At 32.8% G+C, this 21,225-nt stretch overlaps 1 protein-coding gene across 1 annotated transcript in view; it reads left to right on the plus strand.

Annotated features, from left to right (window-relative positions):
- The window catches only part of HELLS (helicase, lymphoid specific), a 36,400-nt gene extending 15,990 nt beyond the window's left edge, over positions 1-20,410 (plus strand). The window contains exons 8-22 of the mRNA XM_006211015.4: positions 35-259; positions 606-788; positions 1,390-1,533; positions 3,794-3,990; positions 6,040-6,136; positions 7,466-7,627; positions 8,846-8,985; positions 9,073-9,211; positions 10,428-10,511; positions 10,595-10,714; positions 12,091-12,207; positions 12,525-12,684; positions 15,058-15,154; positions 15,238-15,314; positions 19,860-20,410. Of these exons, the coding sequence (XP_006211077.2) occupies positions 35-259; positions 606-788; positions 1,390-1,533; positions 3,794-3,990; positions 6,040-6,136; positions 7,466-7,627; positions 8,846-8,985; positions 9,073-9,211; positions 10,428-10,511; positions 10,595-10,714; positions 12,091-12,207; positions 12,525-12,684; positions 15,058-15,154; positions 15,238-15,314; positions 19,860-19,954 (2,037 nt within the window). The 3' untranslated portion in view covers positions 19,955-20,410. The remainder of the gene's footprint in view (positions 1-34; positions 260-605; positions 789-1,389; positions 1,534-3,793; positions 3,991-6,039; positions 6,137-7,465; positions 7,628-8,845; positions 8,986-9,072; positions 9,212-10,427; positions 10,512-10,594; positions 10,715-12,090; positions 12,208-12,524; positions 12,685-15,057; positions 15,155-15,237; positions 15,315-19,859) is intronic.
- The last annotated feature ends 815 nt before the right edge of the window (positions 20,411-21,225 follow it).

Below are 21,225 nucleotides of genomic sequence, written 5' to 3' on the forward strand. Positions count from 1 at the left end.
TATTAAACTTCTAATCAAACTTTTTTCTTTACAGAATGAAAGCTCCTCTTCTAATCTCTGTGTAGAAGATCTTCAGAAAAACAAGGATTCAAATAGCATAATTAAAGATAGATTATCTCAAACGGTTAGGCAAAATACTAAATTCTTTTTTGACCCAGTTCGGAAATGTAATGGACAGCCAGTACCCTTTCAGCAACCAAAACACTTCACGGGAGGAGTGATGCGATGGTACCAAGTGGAAGGCATGGAATGGCTCAGGGTAATGAATCCCCAGTTTTAAATAAGACATTGGTTCACTTCTATGTAATAACCTATTAGTATAATACAACTTGAGTTATTCCTTTCATGTTTCACTATTATATATAAAACAAACATCTCTGTGTAAATATTTATTTTCTGATTTATTTCCCCAGAGTAAATTTTCAGAAGTGAAAAATTATGTTATTCAAGGCTACCAACATTTTTATGGCTTTGATAACCAACTTCCCATGTTAATATGACTTAAACTGACTATATCAGTCTCATCATAAGTAAAAGAAAGAATCTTGCTAATTTGACAGGTGTTTATATTAACATTTAAATACAGTGTATATTATTTTGTCCAGATGCTTTGGGAAAATGGAATTAATGGCATTTTAGCAGATGAAATGGGATTGGGAAAGACAGTTCAGTGCATTGCTACAATTGCACTGATGATTCAGAGAGGAGTACCTGGACCATTCCTCGTCTGTGGCCCTTTATCTACACTTCCTAACTGGATGGCTGAATTCCAAAGATTTACACCAGAAGTAAGAAGTTTCCTTTTCTTAAATATATTATCATTATGAATTTTTGTTTTGTTACCTGAATTATAGATTTCTTACTATAATTATATTGATTTCTGTTTAAGCACTGAATCTTATATGACTTACCTTTCAATCTCAGCAATACCTACTTTTATATAGAAGAATGGGTGTCAGTTATCTTGGACATCTTGCCAAGAATATCCCTGGATGACTTTTATTTAGTGCATTGAAAAATTTGATTCACCTGAGACAGACCTAGGTAGAATTTATTTTTTAATTCTGTTCATCCTTATAATGGTGTTTTCCTTCCATATATATGTGTTTTAGCCACATCCTTGCCTTATGAGAAATACATATTCCAGAAATAACTTTTCCATCTTCCTTACGTGTACTTAATTTGTTTTTATGACTTTTTTATTCTCCCATAGTAGCCGAATAATTTATTAGAATTGATTGACTCATTTTGTTACAGAAAAATGGAACTAAGCTTGGGTTAAATTATATTTTTTTCTCTCAGAAATGATTAATTTTATATTTTCCATATCGTTGTTATTTACATTTTTCTCTAAAGTTTGTTACAAATTAATATAAAATCTTTTATTAGATTCCTACTATGTTATATCATGGGGCCCAGCAAGAACGTCGAAAATTGGTAAAGCATATTCACAAACGGAAAGGGACTCTGCAGATTCATCCTGTTGTGATCACTTCATTTGAAATAGCCATGAGAGACCGAAATGCATTACAGGTACAAATGGTCTTCATTTGATTCTTTGTAATCCGTAAATCACATTTTTCTTAATTCATAACTCTTTCTAACCATCCAGTAGCATTTGTTGAATTTTTTTTTCAGGTGGAAGCAATAGATTGTATTGTGCATATTCTTTTAGAAACTGGAGGTTTATATTAACAGATTGAGATGAAGATTGTAGTCTCTAACAAGAAAATTAAAGCCTTTGTCACTGTCTATATACATAACACCGTTTTAAATGTGTTAGAATCAGCCAAACATAGACTTAATCTGTGAATGTATTACAGATAATCTCTGACATATTCTTTTCATATATAGAACTTACTTATCTGTTTAATTTTAATTGATAGAATATATGAAGAAGTTATGTTTTTGCTATCTTATGAATCTACTAGGATGTAACATTTCCGTATCTGTTTTTTGTATTGTAACTACTTATTTATTAGTGCCCAAATTACAATGCAGTTGGAAAACTGACCTCTCATTGCCTCTATCAGTTTAGTTTTTGGTGGTTTGAACTTCTTCCTCACTGCTTCACCTACTTCACATACAGTTTTTTACTGCTTTATTTTTCTCTCTGACCCGTACAGTTGAATGTTGAACAACATGGGTTGGGGTGTCAACCTTATGTACAGTTTAAAATCTGCATATATTTTATAGCTGGCCCTCCATATCCACAATTTCCAGATCTATGGATTCAACCACTCGTGAATCATGTTGTACGATAGATAGTTTTCACTGTTGAAAAATATATGCACGTAAGTGGCCGCATACAGTTCAAACCTTGTGTTAAGAGGCAGCTGTACATCAAATTTTACTTGTGTGGTGGTAGAATTTTGGAATATGATTTGCAGTTATTTCTTCACAGTAAAGTAATAGATACTACTTGTAGAAAAAAGTAGCTTACAGAAATACTTAAAAGTATTTGTAATTCTACCTGAGAATAACTATTGTTAGCATATAGGTATAATGTATGCATAGGGTAAGACTTTACCTTGTTTATTAAAACACTGTTTTCTACTAAATAATAAAACATGAAGACCTTTCTAATATTTTGCTTTCCATCCCCAGCCCATATTGAAACAAACTTTTTTGTCAGTTACATTTATAAGTGGCTAGAATTTCTGTAATGTTCCCTTTCATTGAGCTTATATTATTTCAAGGATCCTAGCTTTAGGGGTTGATGGCATTTGGGGTGCAGGATTCCTATTCCTGAATGGGAGCAGAAGTATCTGAGTCTATTTACTATTTCATTTTTCAAATTCCTTATTGCTGTTCCATTGGATCTTCTCTTTTGCCTATTCATTTATGAAAGGTGTTTTATATTTTGTTTGGTTTTTTTAATGTAGATGTCCTATTGGGAGAAATTACTCAAGCTGTTTGATTTGTTTGCCGTATTATCTGAAAAAGAAGTTCCAAGTTTTTTTTAATTAAAGAAGTCATAACATTATTTTAAAAATTTCTCTTTTCCATTCAGCTATGAATATATAACATAAATTGTCAAAGATGGCCCCGTTTCATACTCTTCCCCCAATTTACCAATCCTGTTATCCAAGGATACCTTCTCTTTCCAGTTTGGTATTTATATTCCCCAGAAATAGTACATATTTCTCTTTTTTTACACTATAAGCTAGATCAACTTTAAGCTTGCCTGATCGAAATAAAAGAGCACAGAGATTAAAATGAGAAGTTAAAACAATTTTCATGGCAGTAAATGGATGGCTCTCTTCAAAAATGTAAATTATTAAAATTAGCTCCAGAAGAAAGGGAAACCTAAACAACCAATAACTATGTAAGAAGTTGAAAACACCATCAGATTAAAGAGTGTCAGTCTCAGATGGGGCCTCGAGTGAAAATTCTAATGCTATTTAATGTTTCAGAATATATAGAACTATATTAGTATTTCAGTTATTTTTTAGGACTCTAGGATAACACTAATACTTGACAAGGAATTAGAAAGGAGAACTACAGACTGCTTTGATTAAAGAATGTGAATGGTGAAATCTTAAATACATAAGACTGGGTAGACTTTAATTATTAGTTTAGGGCCAAGTGAGGTCTATTTCAAGAACATAAGTACATACTAATTTTAGGAAATTAGTTTATTCTTTTAGTAGATCAGAGGAAAACATCATCTCAATAGGGGCAGAAATACCATTTGATAAAAATGGACATACATTCCTAGTAAAGAGATTTTATTTTTAGGAAAAATTGTGGGAGCATCATATAAAAATATTTCCATGAATTCCTTTTCTAGCATTGCTATTGGAAATACTTAATAGTAGATGAAGGACACAGGATTAAGAACATGAAGTGCCGTCTGATCAGGGAGTTGAAACGATTCAATGCGGATAACAAACTTCTTTTGACTGGTACTCCTCTACAAAACAATTTATCAGAGCTTTGGTCATTACTAAACTTTTTGTTGCCAGATGTCTTTGATGACTTGAAAAGGTGCGTAAGCCAGTTATTTAATTATTTTCTGTGGTTTTCTAACCTTCTCAAAATCTGCTCATAGTTAAAATTAATTTCTTCTAGGTACCTGGATTAAAATGATAGCTTTTGGCAACTTTGTGGTATATATTATATGTTCTGTTCTTTTTATTTTTCTTTTTTCCAGTTTTATTGAAAAAGAATTGACATATATAAACTGTATAAATTTAAGGTGTACAGCATGATTGATTTACATATATTGTGAAGTGATTACTATAGTATGTTTTGTTAAATCTATCTCAAATAGATGCAATAAAAAGAAAAAACTTACCTTCTTGTGGTGAGAACACTTAGGATCTACTCTTTTAACAACCCTCCTATATATCATAAGCAGTGTTAACTATAGTCATCATGTTGTACATTACATCCCTAGTGTTTATTATCTTGTAATTGGAAGTTTGTACCTTTTAACCACCTCCCAGTTCCCCTTGCCTGTATATGTTCTAGTCCTGACACAAATTATTAAAGGAGATAAATGAAAGATTATTACAAGTTCTTATTTGTGTTAATTAAAGAAAAACTGTTGAATGCTACCTTCAAATATTTTTATGTAGCTCTAACTTTGTGAAACAGTTTCAGTTGGAATTTTCTCATTTTATTCCCACAAGCAAGAGATAAAAGATGTTGAATGTATCCCATCTCAAACATAAGAAAACACAGTGTAAAGTTATTAAAAATATAACTAGTTAATGTCAGAGTCAAAAATACAACCAGGGTCTCCCAGTTTCACCCTGATGCTTTTTATTCTAGAAACTGTTTGAATCTTAGCTTATATCATAAAAACCAAAATAGAAAAATAGTTTTTGAAAATTATTAGTATGCTCAGAATGGAAGAGTAAATAATCTTACCAGAAATTAAAAATAATTATGACAGAAATATCAGAATCAGGAGGGCAAAATAATTGCTTATACTTAATTTGGCATCAGTGACAGAAGAAAGTTAATTTTATATAGGAAAATATCTTTTTAAACTGTTTTGTTTTGAAAATGTTTTCTACCTCTGGTTACCAAAGTTAGCCCAAGCCAGGCTGTTTTAGGGAATATTTATTGAAAGACAAGATTTCCAGGTCCTGTGCATTTCTGCTGAGTTAGAACACTGAGGTAGGAGCTGAGAATCTGAATTTACAAAATGTGCCTCAGGTGATCAGAGTTTGGGAATATCTGGTCTAACTACCTCATTAATGTTACTAGTATTTTTCCCAATTGAATTTCTGGCAATAAAGTGTTACTTATTATAGACTGTAAGACATGCTTGTATTTAATCGCTCGTTTTAATAGGTGTGGGGTTTTGTTGTTTTTTACATTGTGAAGAACTAAGGATATTAACAGATATCATTATTGGGTTACTTATATGTTGAATTTTAAAAACGTTGATTGTAGTGGGTCATATTTTTACCTAACGAGAGAGATCATATGGCCTTGGCTTTCACAGTTTTCATTTCTGTAACTTTAGTAAAATGTTTCATAGAATATGTACCTTAAGATGTAAGGTCGATCTGGCTGTGAAATCTGTCACCCCATTGATTGGCAGAGTTGATTCAGCTGATGTGGCTGGCTAGTTGGGTATCCCTTTCCTCCCATGGTACATGTGCATCCTTCCTGAAGCTTCACGCTTGGTGTAAGAGGGTGATCTTTACTGATAGAGGAGGACCCTTCTTCAGTTGAGGGTATACAAGAAGTAGCACTCCCCTGTTAGAACCTCCAGATAAGCTCTCAAGGGTCCATCTGTAGGAGAACCTAGGTTAGTTAAGCTTCCAAGACTCCAGACAGGTCCAGATGAGGTGCTGCAGGTGGCAGTCTGCCCTTAAAAAAGAAAAAAATGTACCTTAATGTTTATTTGCTGTTCATTCTACTTTAAGATAATGTATTTATGAATCAGGAAAAATGTTTCCTTTAAGAAAATAATCTGCTTCATAATATACAGGTTAATATAAAGTTAAAAATGCAAAACATGTCATTATAACTGACTTACGTGATAGGTTAACTTGTAATACTTTTTTTCTCTTACAGCTTTGAATCTTGGTTTGATATCACTAGTCTTTCTGAAACTGCTGAAGATATTATTGCTAAAGAAAGAGAACAGAATGTACTGCACATGCTGCACCAGGTTTTAACATTTTTCTTACTCTGCTTAGTATAGACTCATAAATAAAAAAGGAACCCTGGAGATTACCTGTTCAACCCATTGTAGGAGATTTTGAAAAATGAGCCACCCCCTCCAATTTAAATTATTCCCTTGCCTTTTACCCACCCCCAAAGGTCAAATGGCTTTACAGCAGAACTAAAGTGCTTTTCAAAATTTTGACCTTTTTGTGTATACTTATTTTACGACGAATGGTTACTGACATGTTTATTAGCCAGAAATGAAAATAAGTGGTTTTTTATGCAATGTTTGCCAGTAGTGGTTACATAACTTACTTATTTGTATGATCCAGTCTGCTGTTTCCTGCAATCTCCATCCATCCCATCTATCTTTACTTTAAACATGATCTTTCAAAGGTCTTCTAGTTTCATATGTAGGCCTGAAAGCCTCGATTGTGCTTTGACACTTTTATTCAGAAGCTTTGTAATTTTTTTGACTTTGAAGTTTACACACATTTATGATAAAAATGTGAAACAGTACAGAAATCAAAGTAAAAATAATATTCCAAATCATATTTCTCCAAATCATTTGTATTTTTTACCTGACAATTGCCTGTAGGTATATTTGTTTCTGGGCTGCTGTGTATACTTTTTTTTTTTAACTATTGGTGATGCTCTTTCCCTGGTAAACTAAAGTCTCTCTATGCTTGACTCTACCTGTGGGCTGTTTAATTACAGAGCCCTGTAAATGAACTTTTTCTGTGTATAAATTCATGACTAATTTATATTTAAAGATATGGCTATATAGGATATAAAATGATTTTAAGCAAGTTTGTTTTAAAGACCTAAATAGTTTAATAATGGTATAATTATCTATTGCTTCTGTGTTGTCTTGTAAATGTGGAAATCTTGTCATCACATAGCTAATGAAGGAGAGTAATTTTAAGTCTGAAGTTTTAGAACTTAAACAAAGAAACTTTCATGTCTACATTTCTGGGTCGATCAATTCGTTGGTTTGCTACTAGTCCAAAACTTCACTCTTAAAAACTAGGCTATAACTATCCCTAAGAAGTAGAGATAACACCTTCTTTCTGCTTCTTAAGTATTGATGTTATATCAGAGTTTTTGAAAAATTAGTAAGTTGTGAAACAGTATGGATAAATGTTGTGAAAATTTATCATGTGGTGGTCTGGTCTGGGAAAATTTCAAGGAGATATTTTATATGACCTTTTGAGAATAGTTCTATATAGGAAGAAAAGGGGAAGAAGGGGTAGAAAGATATGTGGGGAGCATATTCCTTGAAAATATAGGAACGTTTACTATTTACATATGTTTATTCATGTTTAAATTTTAGATTTTAACACCTTTCTTACTGAGAAGACTGAAATCTGATGTTGCTCTTGAAGTTCCTCCTAAACGAGAAGTAGTTGTTTATGCACCACTTGCAAAGAAACAGGAGATCTTTTATACAGCCATTGTGAACCGTACAATTGCAAACATGTTTGGATCCAGTGAGGTAGACTGTGGATTTGAAATAAACCATAACTAACAGTGGGTGTAGAAAATTTCATGGTTGATATTGGTCTTACATAGGCTCATCAACTGTTTTCATGACCTGTTGAGAATTTCTAACTGGAGGGTAAGGCATAAGGCCAGTAGCAAAAATTATCTTAGTAATTCTGTGGTCTTAACTAAAATTCCAGTGATGGTTCATATATTAGTTGCTTTATAATCATCTGGAATACTGTCTGGATATGGACTTAGAAATACATTTGAACAAGCACACATTATACTGAGGATTTGACAAGTAAGCAGTCTTCGCAAATGCACATCCCCTTTTGGGAGGTTACTGGTAGCCAAAAAGTTTAATAAAATACTCTATTTGAAAGAAATATCTTTTTTAGTCACACACCATATTATAAGACATTGAATTAGAATGTGATTATCTTATAATCAAAGACTAGGAGACCCTTACATTTTGTTCAGATGTCCAGATTTTTTACTGTTTGCCATGGACTTTTCTATTTCTTTTCAAAATATTTATGGTTAGACGTTTCTGTTTTGTACAACCATTAGACTGTTACCCTGTTTCATTTTAATTAAAGGAAAAATCTGCCTTTTTAGTAATTAGAAATTTAAGGTAATTGCCTATTATGAGGGATTTCATTGCAGTATTATACCAATCCAAAGAAACACCCTCTGTAATGCAGATATATATGAAGCCTTATTTCAGCTGTAAGTCATTAAGTTCGTTTATATAAGTTCAAAACAGTTTTATCCATCTTTAATTTTTTCCACTGAGATATGAATATGAGATATGAATGCATTAACTCAGATTCTAGATACTGTCATTAGTATTAAAACAAATTTCACTTGAAAACATTTGCATTTGGCTATAGTTTATGGAGCTTTGATTTTGTACCTTTGGAAATTACTAAACTTGATGTAAGAAAATTATTTTTTTCTTTTATCTTAAAACATTTTGTACATAAAAATATTATATCCCACTTTATTTATAGAACTCAAGGTATAGCTTTTTGAATAGACTCTTTTAATTTGTTCTATTTTAGGTGGGGAGGAGGTAGCTCCAGTGGTAGAGCACATGCTTAGCATGCACAAGGTCCTGGGTTCAATCCCCAGTGCCTCTTCTAAACGTAAATAAATAAACATAATTACTTCCCCACCCCAATAATAATAACAACAACAATAATAATAATAATTTGTTTTGTTTTAGAAAGAAACGGTTGAGCTAAGTGCCACCGGACGACCAAAACGGCGAACTCGAAAGTCAATAAATTACAGCGAAATAGATGATTTCCCTAATGAACTGGAAAAATTGATCAGTCAAATACAGCCAGAGGTAGACCGAGAAAGGTGTGAGTTTAAAAATAAATTTAAGTATCTTTTAAATTGTGATATTTTTCATATTTCTCATATTCATGCATTATATGTTTTGGGCAGAGCTGTTGTGGAAACAAATATCCCTATAGAATCTGAAGTTAATCTGAAACTGCAGAACATAATGATGCTCCTTCGTAAATGCTGTAATCATCCATATTTGATTGAGTACCCTATAGACCCAGTCACGCAAGAGTTTAAGGTGAATACCATTTAATAACGTACTGTTTTGATTTCTGTAACTTTTTTGTTGGGTGAAAGTGAATTATTACTTTCAGTAAATATTGTGCTCTTATATGAAGATTATAATCCTTCTAGTAGGCAGAGACAGTCTTCCCCCAAATTCAGAGAACTTTATGAGTGTTAGAATGAAGAGTGTTTTATACATATAAGCTTACTAACATTTTTATTTATATATTTTATGTGAACAGCTAAGAATCCTCCTAAACTTAGACTGATACTGGCAATTGATATCCACTCTGTGTTTTACCTGCTGAGTATTTTATAGACAGTTGTTACCTTTTCATTATTCCTTTTAGTTAGCATTCAACTTATCTAAGTCAGTCTGGCTGCCCACTGCTTAAATCACAACAAATAGCCACAGAAGAGAACAAAAAGTTGATGCTGAATTGTGGGCTTTGAGATCAAGTGAATTAAATTGCTTTCTTAGGTAGCTGAATGGAAAAATAGCATAAATACCTGTGACCCAAATCCTGTCAAGATACAGAACATTACTATCAGCTCAGAAACTTTCCTCATTTTGGGCCAGATAATTGTTTAGGAGGTGCTGTCTTGTGGACTGTAGGCCATTTATCAGCATTCCTGGCCTCTAGCCAAAAGTGCCAAAAGTATCTCCCTCCCCCAGTTGTATGGACCTAAAATGTCTCTCAGTCACTGCCAGATACAATCTAGGGGTGAAGGACAAAATTGCCCCATTTGAGAACCACGACTTAAATGCTTTTCATTCGAGTAAGGAAGATGATAATCTCTAACAAGGTAATTGATACTCACCAATCATCTTTGATACTTAACATTGCTTATAAGCTCCTATTTGAATTCTAGCAGTAATTTTCATATACATTTGGTTGAAAGTATACTCAGATATAAAGAATAAACCTCAACATTAAGTTTGAACTTAATGTTACACAGTTTTTGGGAGAGGGGTGAGGAGGATAGATCAAGTCTACACTTAAACTGAATTTTGTTTTTTGTGAAATCATTGGTTTTAAATTCTAGAGTATGTCTTTCCTTGAGAACTGTCTTTTGATAGGAAAGATCAAATAACAAGGTCAATTTAAAATTTTTTAAGTTTTGTAAGGACTTGTCAATGAAAATTAAACTGTTCACATGGTTTTTATTTTGACAAAAACAGATTATTAGTAATTGCGACTCTTTTTTTCTTTCTTTGCACACTTAAGATTGATGAAGAACTGGTAACAAATTCTGGGAAATTCTTAATTTTGGATCGAATGCTACCAGAACTAAAAACCAGAGGTCACAAGGTGTGGTACTTTTGGTTTGATTTTTGGTTATTTAATTCTTCTTTATTAATCAATATAGATACTAAGATATATTTAAATTTCAGGTGCTGCTTTTTTCACAAATGACAAGAATGTTGGACATTTTGATGGATTATTGTCACTTTAGAAATTTCAACTTCAGCAGGCTTGATGGATCTATGTCTTATTCAGAGAGAGAGAAAAATGTAAGACTATTTATGTCATGAATACTGAATACTTTTTATAACTCCTGTCTTGATTTCTGAAGTAATGTTCAAAATAGACCTACAATTTAATAAGGTGTGAAAGACCAAAAACCCTACAGCAGGATCAAAAACAAGCATTTTGATTGTGTACTAATAAGTTATAATGTTTCTCAAATTATATATTCTAGCACAACCTTACTTAATAATATTCTCCTTAACCACCACTGTAAGATTATTGAGATAACAGGAGATTTTTTTCTCCTGACCTTTCTGGCTCTTCCCTCCACCCCAACATTTTACTATGAAAAGTCCAAATATATAATAGGCAAAAGAATTTTATAGTAACCACCTGTAAATCCACATAGTACCTGCCATTAAATTTTTACTATTCATTTTTTATCACATACCCATGATATAGCATCAGTCCATTACTGTATCCATTCAACATTCCATCCTCTTGGTGCATCTCAGAATAAATTACAGATGATACTTCTTTCTGATTATTTCATATTTGTCTTTCGGGGATACATTTTACATTTGTTGAAGGGAATAAAGTATTTATTTGCTCTATGCATATATACCTGTGACCCAAATCCTATCAAGATACAGAACATTACTATCAGCTCAGAAAGTTCCCTCATACCCCTTCCCAACTCAACTCACCTATCCTGCCTACCCCATCTCCTAGGCAACTCCCAATTTTTTTTTTTTCGGTCACCATTATTTGAGGGAGGATGGCCTAGAATATTTTTTCTTGTAATATTTGATATTCTCTCTTAAACTTCCCTTGTGATATTTGGGGGTTTGGTTTTGTTTTTAACGAAGATCTTAAAATAGGTGGTTGGAAAATAAATGAAGTTAACATGCGCAGATGTTTTGTTAGTTAATGTAATTGTTTTATAGATCTTAATGATTGTTTTATTGAGGGTCAGTAATGTAGGCATAGAGCTTCTGTGTGACTAGCCCGAGCCTACTCAGTCTCTGGCCCCTCTGAAGGTCAAATTGATACAGTGCATCCTGGGGCCTGTAGTGTATCACCACAACAACCTGGAAAATCAGCATGATTATAATTTTTTTGTTTCATGTGAGGTGAGTGTTTGATTATTTAATCTCTTTCCACCTAATTAGCCTTTTTCAACTTCATGGCTTCTGGGATTTTCAGTATTTATTTATCCCAATTCAAAAGTTCTGTGGATGCGGAAGAACTAATACTCAGTTTGAAGAATGTTGACTTAATATCCCTTGGCACACCACTGCCCTCCCCCTTCCTTTCCTGGTAAACGCATAGCTGCTTAGTATGTAGCACTATATCCACATTCCAAGGCAGGAGGAGTTTCTTTCTTAATCCCTGTGTTTTACTTCCTGTTTGTTTTTAGATGCACAACTTCAACACAGATCCAGATGTGTTTATCTTTTTAGTGAGCACACGAGCTGGTGGCCTGGGCATTAATTTGACTGCAGCAGATACTGTTATCATTTATGATAGTGATTGGGTAAGTTGGAAGTGTAGCAATGTACCAATACGTTTCTATTCTAAATTTTTAATCATTTCATTGTATACTTAGCAGTTTCATTTACCTATTTTGAAAAGGGATCTACTTTAAGATGAGAATCATTTCTTTGTCAAGTGTCCGGTGTGTAAGACTTCAACATACTTCATCATTGAAGTCACTCTAGAAATCTAAATTGAGTTAAGGCACTGTTTAAAAGATTCTGATTGGATCATGCATGTTGATTTTACCTACATGGTATGAGTTTAAATAATTTTAACCTTAAACTATTAAATGTTCTGTTTCTTTTTAACTTTAAGAATCCCCAGTCTGATCTTCAGGCCCAGGACAGATGTCATAGAATTGGTCAGACAAAGCCAGTTGTTGTATATCGTCTTGTCACAGCAAATACTATTGATCAGAAAATTGTGGAAAGAGCAGCTGCTAAAAGAAAACTGGAAAAGTTGATCATCCACAAAAGTAAATGACAGTTCGTAGTACTTTTTTTGTTTCAGTTGTATATTGTGTGTTGTGATTTTTGTTACTGTTTCTTTCTAAGAGAAATTAGTGCAGGATTTAAATAGGCAGTGGGGAATTTGGAGCTGTGAAGACTTAAACTGAGTGAGCGTGATCATGGACATAAAAGAAAAAACATTAGTGAGTGCCTAGAATGAGGAGCAGTGGGGCAGAGAAAAATACCAAGTATACTTTTAAAGTGCCCTTTCCTAAACTCTGGCATGAGGATTTGACATGTACTGACTGCTTGTTTTTCCCATTTAAAAAAACCCTTTAAAAAAAAGTTGTAGTTGGTTTACAGTATTAGTTTCAAGTGTACAGTATAGTATTTCACAATTTTTATAGATTATACTCCACTTAAAGTTACTGAAAAATAATGGCTATATTTCCTTGTGCTGTAAATATATCATTGCAGCTTATTTACTTTATACATAGTAATTTATATCTCTTAATCCTCCACCCCTGCCTTGCCCCTTCCCCCTTCTAATCTAAGAACACGAGGTATCTTCCCATTCCTTTGTATTATCTTCAGTTTATTTCATCAGCATTTTACAGTTTTCAGAGTATAGATCTTTCACCTCCTTGGTGAGGCTTAGCCCTAGGTATTTCATTCTTGATGCAGTATTATACAGGATTGTTTTTACTTTCACTTTCTGATAGTTCATTATTAGCTTACAGAAACAACAGATTTCTGTATATTAATCTTGTATCCTGAAACTTTGCTGAATTCATTTATTAGTTCTAACAGTGGAGACTTCATAGTTTCTTCTTGATAGTTTCATGTCATCTGCAAACAGTGACAGTTATACTTCTTACCTTCCAATTTGGATACCTTTTCTTTTTCTTACCTGATTGCTGTGTTGGGGACTTCAATACTGTGTAAAACAGAAGCAGTGAGAGTAGGCATCCTTGTCTTATTCCTGATTTTCAAGGAAAAGCTTTCAGCTTTTCACTATTGAGTGTATTACTCTTCATGTTTATCCTTGGTAAGAGATTTGCCTACCAAAATGCTTTAAGACAAACTTTCAAGCCTCTTCTTGCAAGGTCAATATATTAAATATTAAATTATTAAAATAGTGCTATAATAAAACCTATTTATTGCATTGAACCCACTATTTCAAAAAATATTTGACTCCAGTATGCCATTTTCATAGTTTAAATCATAGTATATTAAAGATAGTATTTTTAATCTAGAAAAGATTCTGAGGAATAGGGTAAGTGAAGTGGGTGAGGCAATGGCATTTTATGTTCTGTTCTGTAAGATTTGGAGTTCTACTTTTATTCATTGAAGTTCTTTTTTATCCAAAGATAAAACTACCTTAAAGTTGAAAATCACTTTATGCAAGTTTTGAAGCATAGAGAAATCATAATAATTTTGAAAAACACTACCAATTTATTTTATGCTGCTTTTCCACTTGGAAATACTTTTCTCCACTGTATCTGATTTTGAGTGAAATAATGGATTAGGTTTTAGACATCTTTAATTTGGTTTGATGGAGCATTCAGACTACAGTTGGAATTTCTGTTAGAGGAAGAAGGAACTTGATCTTAATAAGATTTTATTTTCCCAAGTTGTAGTTTCAGTAATTTGAAAGATTAATTTCAGAGAATAATTTGAAAGGAATTTTTCAAATGCTGACAATGTATTATTGAGGCATAATATACATACAGTAAAATTCCCAGCTAAGTGTACAGCTTGATTCCTATAACAAATGTATATAGTCATGTAATTATCGTCCAGATTAAGGTAATGAATGTTTCTATCATCCAACAAAGTTTTCTCATGCATTCTTTTCAGTCATTTCCTAGGCTCCTTTACCCCTCCCTAGAAGGCAACCATCATTCTGCTTTTGTCACAGATTAGTATTTTCTTTACCTCTATACTGAGATGCATTTGTATGTATGTATGCTTTTTTGCCTCGCTACTTATTAATATTTTGAGATTCATCTATGTTGTGTTAGAAGTTTGTGATTTTTAAAAAATATGGCTGAATAGTTCATCTCTTCTGTGTTGATGTTTGAATTGTTTCCAGATTTTGGTTCTTATGAATAACCTCCTCTTGTACAAGTATTGGTAGATATATGCATTTATTTGTTCTTGGTCTTGGGGTGGGAGGGGTATATGTTTACTCATAGAAAACTGCCAGACTTTTTCCCAAGTGGACATAGCATTTTACACTCCCACCAGCAAAGTATGAGAATTGCAGTTGCTTTTCTTCCTTAACAACATTTGGTTTGTCCTTTTAAAAGTCAGGCATTCTGCTTGGTTTATAATGCATTGTATTTGGTTTTAAAAGCAATTTTGAGTATTTTTAATTTCTTGAAAATTTTTTCTAGATCATTTCAAAGGTGGTCAATCTGGATTAAATCAGTCTAAGAACTTTTTAGACCCTAAGGAATTAATGGAATTATTAAAATCTAGAGATTATGAAAGGTAAGATTTTTTTATTATTTTAAAAATACATAATTCAAAATTTTGATTCATCATTTGGATTTAAATATTTTGTTTTCTTATAGGGAAGTAAAAGGATCAAAGGAGAAAGTCATTAGCGATAAAGACCTGGAGTTGTTATTAGATCGAAGTGATCTCATTGGTAATTATCTCTTATGCTTTTACTTATTTATTATTTTTATGGGAACTTTGAAACATAAGTAGAGAGAATAGTATTGTGTACCCCTGTATAAGTCATTCAGCCATAATAGTTCACAACATTTAGCCAATTTTGCTTCATTGCCACTCTTTCTTCAGAATATTAAATTCCTGACATTTTACCCATAACCACTTTCTTAGGCTTCGTTTAATGAGAACATATTTTTAAACATAACCACTCTGTCATTATTACATTTAAGAGAGTTAGCATTAATAAACCCCAGTGTTCATAACAACACTATTTACAACAGCCAAGACATGGAAGCAACCTAAATGTCCACTGACAGGTGACTGGATAAAGAAGTTGTGCTACACACACACACACAGTGAAATACTACTCAGCCATAAAAAGAATAAAATAATGCTATTTGCAGCAACGTGGACGGACCTGGAGATTGTCATACTGAGTGTGATAAGCCAGAAAGAGAAAGAAAACTACCATATATCACTTATATGTGGAATCTTTTTTAAAAAATGACAGAAATGAACTTATTTACAAAACAGAAACAGACTCTCAGACATAGAAAACAAACTTATGGTTACCACCCAGAGAAAAGGAGGTAGGAAGGGATAAATTGGGAGTTCAGGATTTGCAGATACCAACTACTATATATAAAACAGGTAACAAGGTTCTACTGTACAGCACAGGGAATTATATTCAATATCTTGTAGTAACCTATAATGAAAAAGAATATGAAAAGGAATATATGTATGACTGAAACATTCTGCTGTACACCAGAAATTGATAAAATATTGTAAACCAACTATACTTCAGTTAAAAAAAAAAAAAGAAACCTTAGTATTATCTAATACCCAATTCACATCCAGATTTCCCCAGTTCTCTCAAATCTTTTTACAGTTTGAGTTGGTATGCAGATTTCATTGTTACAGCTGTTTTCTTCTATAACACCCTCTTCTCTTTTGTTTTTCCATGCTATTGATTTCCTGGAAAAAATGGGTTATTTGTTCTATAAAAAGACTTCCATTCTGGAACTGGCTGATTCTCTCCGCCACTCCTTTCTTGTATTATCCTTTGACTTGTTCCTCTATTTACTTATTTTCTGTAAAGTGTAAATAGCTGTGAAAATAGCTCTTTCGGCTTAATTAGATCCGGGTTCCATATTTTGGGAATATCAGCGCTTTGTTCTTACATTTTAAATCATACCAGGAGATGCATCATGTCTGGGTTTCTTATTTTCAGTTAAAGTTGATCAGCTGATTCAGGCTGATCTTAATTTATTAAGTTTCCTGTCTGTCTTTTATTTAACTTGATGGTTTTAGCGTTCATTGATTATGGTTTTGAACCATTACGTTTTTGAGCATTGCAAAGTGGTGATTTTTCTTCTGTCATTTCTTTATTAGCTTTAATCAGTCTATTATAATTCTCCCATCTCAACTCTTTGGTTACTCGGAGATACAGTCTATACAGATGAGGCAGGATAAATTGCTTCTTCTGTGTATTAGTTGTAAGAATAATGAGTTGATGCTTATAGTGGTGAATTAATTTGAATACAAATAAAATAAATACTTAAAACTCATCATTTCCTAATTTTATAACATATTATGGGTATCTACGCTCTTGATTATTTATGTGTCTTGTATCTATAGGGTGGAAATAAATAATGGTGTGCTTCTGTGCATTTTTTTCCAACTACATTCAGCAGTGTTATGTTGGTGACTTGGTATTGGTGATGGTAGGAATCCTTAATACCATGGGAATAGGGAAAAAAACTGTAAACTAGGGCCCTTTTTGAGGGGCAGGGTGCCGATTGTTAGGCTACCAGCACACTATTGGGTAATGTCATGATGTCTTCAACTTAGTTAAATAGCTCTTTTAAAATTGTGTTCTCTGTCTTATCATTGAATTGAAAAAAATTCTTTATATGTTCTAGATACAAATCCTTTATCAATACGTGGTTTGCAAATATTTTCTCCCAGTCTGTGGCTTATCTTCGCACTTTCTTAATTAGTGTCTTTTAAAGAGCAAAAGAAAAGAGTTTGATGAAGTTCCATTTATCTTTTTGTTATTACTTATGATCTTGGTGTCATATCTAAGTAATCTTTGCTTAACAAGGTTGTGATGTTTAAGTGTTTTTATAGTCTTATATTTGAGTTAATTTTTGTGTAGGGTATGAGGTAAAGGTTTATTCATTTTTTTGCATGTTGTCCGAAATTTATTGAAAAGATTGTTCTTTCCCTTATGAACTGCCTTGGCACCTTTGTTTAAAATCAGCTGATCATAAATATAAGGGTTTACTTTGTATTCTTGAGTTCTGTCCTGTTCCTGTTGGCCGTTTGTTACTCCTATGCCAGTACCACACTGCTTTGATTATTGTAGCTTTATGGTTGAGTTTTGAAATTGTGAGGAGTGACGACTCCAATTTTGTTCTTTTTCAAGTTGGCTTTAGCTGTTCTGGGTTTTAATTTTCATATAGTTCAGGAAAAAATAAAAGATGAAGATAAAGCATTATCTCCAAATTTTAAATAAATTATCAAATAAAAATCAGCACTGTAGAAGTTACGGAAGGATGGTGTAACATCTGAAAATACTAATTCACATTAACTGAATAAAGGAGAACTAGATACTGAAAATCCACTTGAAAATCACCCTTATAATTCTTAAATTTGACATAGAGAATGTTCTTAACCTGACATTACATTCATTTAGTAAATTACTACTAAAATCAAGAGCAGTTGAGGGTAACAGCTCTCACTCCGTTGAACAGTGTACAACACAATACAATGTACAAGGAGGGCCTAACTAATGCTGTAAGACAGCAAAAATAATAATTAGTTTCATTATTACTGCTTTTGCAGGTAGTATAACTGTCTCCATTGAAAGTCAAAGGGAATCTAAAAGTTAGAATAGAATTCAAGAAATTTGCTATAACTTAGTAGAATGTGTATTAGCAATAGTTGTAAGTATTTCCCAAATTAACTTACATTGATCTTCTAATTAAAATTCCATTATGACTTCTTAAAGAAATCTGACAGGCTTTTTGAAAACTTGATATGGAATGGTAAAAGGCCAAGTGCCAAAACAACTTTGAAGAACCATAAAATATTCTGTATCAGGTATTAAGATGTCATTAAAAAGTCATAAAAATTAAGACTGTTTAATTAGCATATGATAAATTGACTAATGGTATGGCAAATCTATAAAGTCACCCAAACTTCCATGGAAAATCAATGACAGAAATGTCATTTCACACCAGAGGGGAAATTCCTATTATTCAGTATATATATAGGCATACCTAGAAGATGCTGCAGGCTTAGTTCCAGACCACTGCAATAAAGGCAGTCATAAATTTTTGGTTTTTCACTGCTTATAAAAGTTATACAGTATTCTGTAGTCTCTTTAAAATAGCATTGTCTAAAAAAGTGTACACACTTTAACTTAAAAATACTTCACTACTAAAAAATGCTAATTAACTATATTTGAGCCTTCAGCAAGTTGTAATCTTTTTTGCCAGTAGAGGTTTTGAAATATGAGAATTACCAAAATGTGACACAGACATGAAGGGAGCAAATGCTCTCGGAAAAACAGTATCAATAGACTTGCCCGTCGGGTTGCGACAAACTTCAATTTGTAAAAAATGTAATATCCACAAAGTATAATAAAACATGGTATGCTGGACAGTTTGTATCAACATACCATAAGGAATAAATTCTAGATAAATTAATCTAGGTAGTCAGAATCTAAATATTAAAAGCAGAAGTTTTAACTTAAAAAGTAGGAATATGTATGGCTTTAGGATAGGAAAAGAATTCTTAAACAAGCTACAGAACTCAAAAACTAAATGAATAAATTGATAGATTTTATTAAAGACTTCTGTAAAAGCAAACAATACCATAAACAGATAAGAGACAAACCACAAATATCTGTAGCACACAGGAAATGTCTGTCATATATAAATAAATATCAATAAGAAAACTGGACAGCCTAAAAGCAGGTGATTACCAGAAGAGAAACAGCCAGTGAACATAAAAAGATTCTTCAACTTCCCTGGAAATCAGAGAATGCAAATTAAAACCATCATGATTTCATTCCAATAGCTATCATATTGACAAAAATATAAAAGACTGCATATCAGCTATGGAAGTGCATAAAGGTAAATTTTCATGGTGTCTTGCTTCCCTGCTTTTAAACTAACCATGGTTGGACTTAAAAAAGTCTCTTGAATACATATTTCAAATTGGTGTTCTGTTTATTGCTCTGTATCTGTATATGTTGAGCAGCAGTGATTTTGATGAGCAAGCTGATGTTTGGGTTTGTTTATTTCCTGGAGGCCAGTTCTAGTTGCAATAAGAGGAGTGTACTTCTAGTTGTTAATGACTGAGGGAGAAAGCCCATATTTCTGCAGATCTTAAAATTTTGGGCAGATGACTCACTTGTCATAAAAATATTCTGGACATCTCTTTTAAGATTTCTTTTTAAGTTCCTTTTTAAAAAAAGAAAAAAATACTTGTTTATATATTTTTCTCTTAGATCAAATGAATGCCTCGGGACCAGTTAAAGAGAAGATGGGGATTTTCAAGATACTAGAAAATTCTGAAGATGCCAGTCCTGAATGTTTGTTTTAAATTGGAGGGGAAGAATGTCTTCAAAGTTCTTGTTTACATCTAGTGATTTACCTGCATTGGTGTTAAAAGCCAGATTTTTCACTCTACTTTTTTGATTATATCAGTTTACACAACATAACTTGTACCATTGCATACTTTTCTGAAAGAACAAAGACATATTCATAGTAAGTTTAGATTTTTCAGTTGATTTTTCAGACTTCGTAGTACTCTTGGGTACAGGCTGATGTGTTCTTAACCACTGTCAGATTTATACAGTCTTCCTGTGGAAGTTTAATGTCTTTCCCCCACCCCTCTTTTAGCAGTTACAGTTCATGGGTTTTTGGTACTTCATTTATGGAGTAGGCTTTTGATGGGGGAAAGATTGGGATTATACTTTCTTTTGTTTAAATAAGAAATGGTTTGATTTAGGGTCTATTTCTATAAAAGTTTGCCAAATAAATGTTTATTATAAGATGATCTTCAAATTATTTTTTTCAGAAAATAATGGCTCAGGTGAAATAATAGCAAAAGTCTTGACGGGCACTGCGATTCAAAGTTATTATGGTGACTCAGCTTCATTCATTACTACTATACACATATGCCGTAAGATTTCAGCTACACATTGGGTTAATGTAGAGAAGGCTCTGGGAGAAATTGTAGGTTCTTGACAAAAGACCAAAAATTGGAAGTGGCCGTGTATCATGAAAAATAAGAGAAGAGACCCCAAGTATTTATAGCAGGAAGGGGTAAAAATAAGACTTAGGAATATAAGCAATCAACATCCATATTAGAGGAGCTTAAAGGCCAGAATGGGAACAGTTTAGACCCTGTGTGTACAAGATTAAGGAAGAGAAATACTGAATGATCCCTGAACCATACGTACATTTTTGTGTAAGTTGTTTATCTCATAGGAAAATGTTATTCTTGCCACCATGTATGTTCAAATGTAGATCAGATTCTCTCTGCCTTAGTGTAATGGAACCTGGGAATCAGAATAAAAACTTTTTTGAGAAAATAATCAGCAAAAGGAAAGAACAGGCTACAGCGTGGGTATTTTTTTTTAAGTGGAAGTGTTCATCAGGCACACAGTCATGCTGAAGAATCAGTGACCTTGGTTGCTTGGTAGTCATACTGTTTTCCTACTCTGTTCTCTCATATTTGGCTCAAATGATTATTTCATGGGTTTATCTCTGTCCTCACATTTCTAATACTTCTCCCTCTCACCTTGCTCCCTGTCTACACTGAAAGTAAAAACGATTAGAAAAGAACTAAGAGTTGCCACCACCAGCATC

The sequence above is a fragment of the Vicugna pacos genome, chromosome 11, assembly GCF_048564905.1.
Source record: "Vicugna pacos chromosome 11, VicPac4, whole genome shotgun sequence".
Lineage (NCBI taxonomy): Eukaryota > Metazoa > Chordata > Mammalia > Artiodactyla > Camelidae > Vicugna > Vicugna pacos.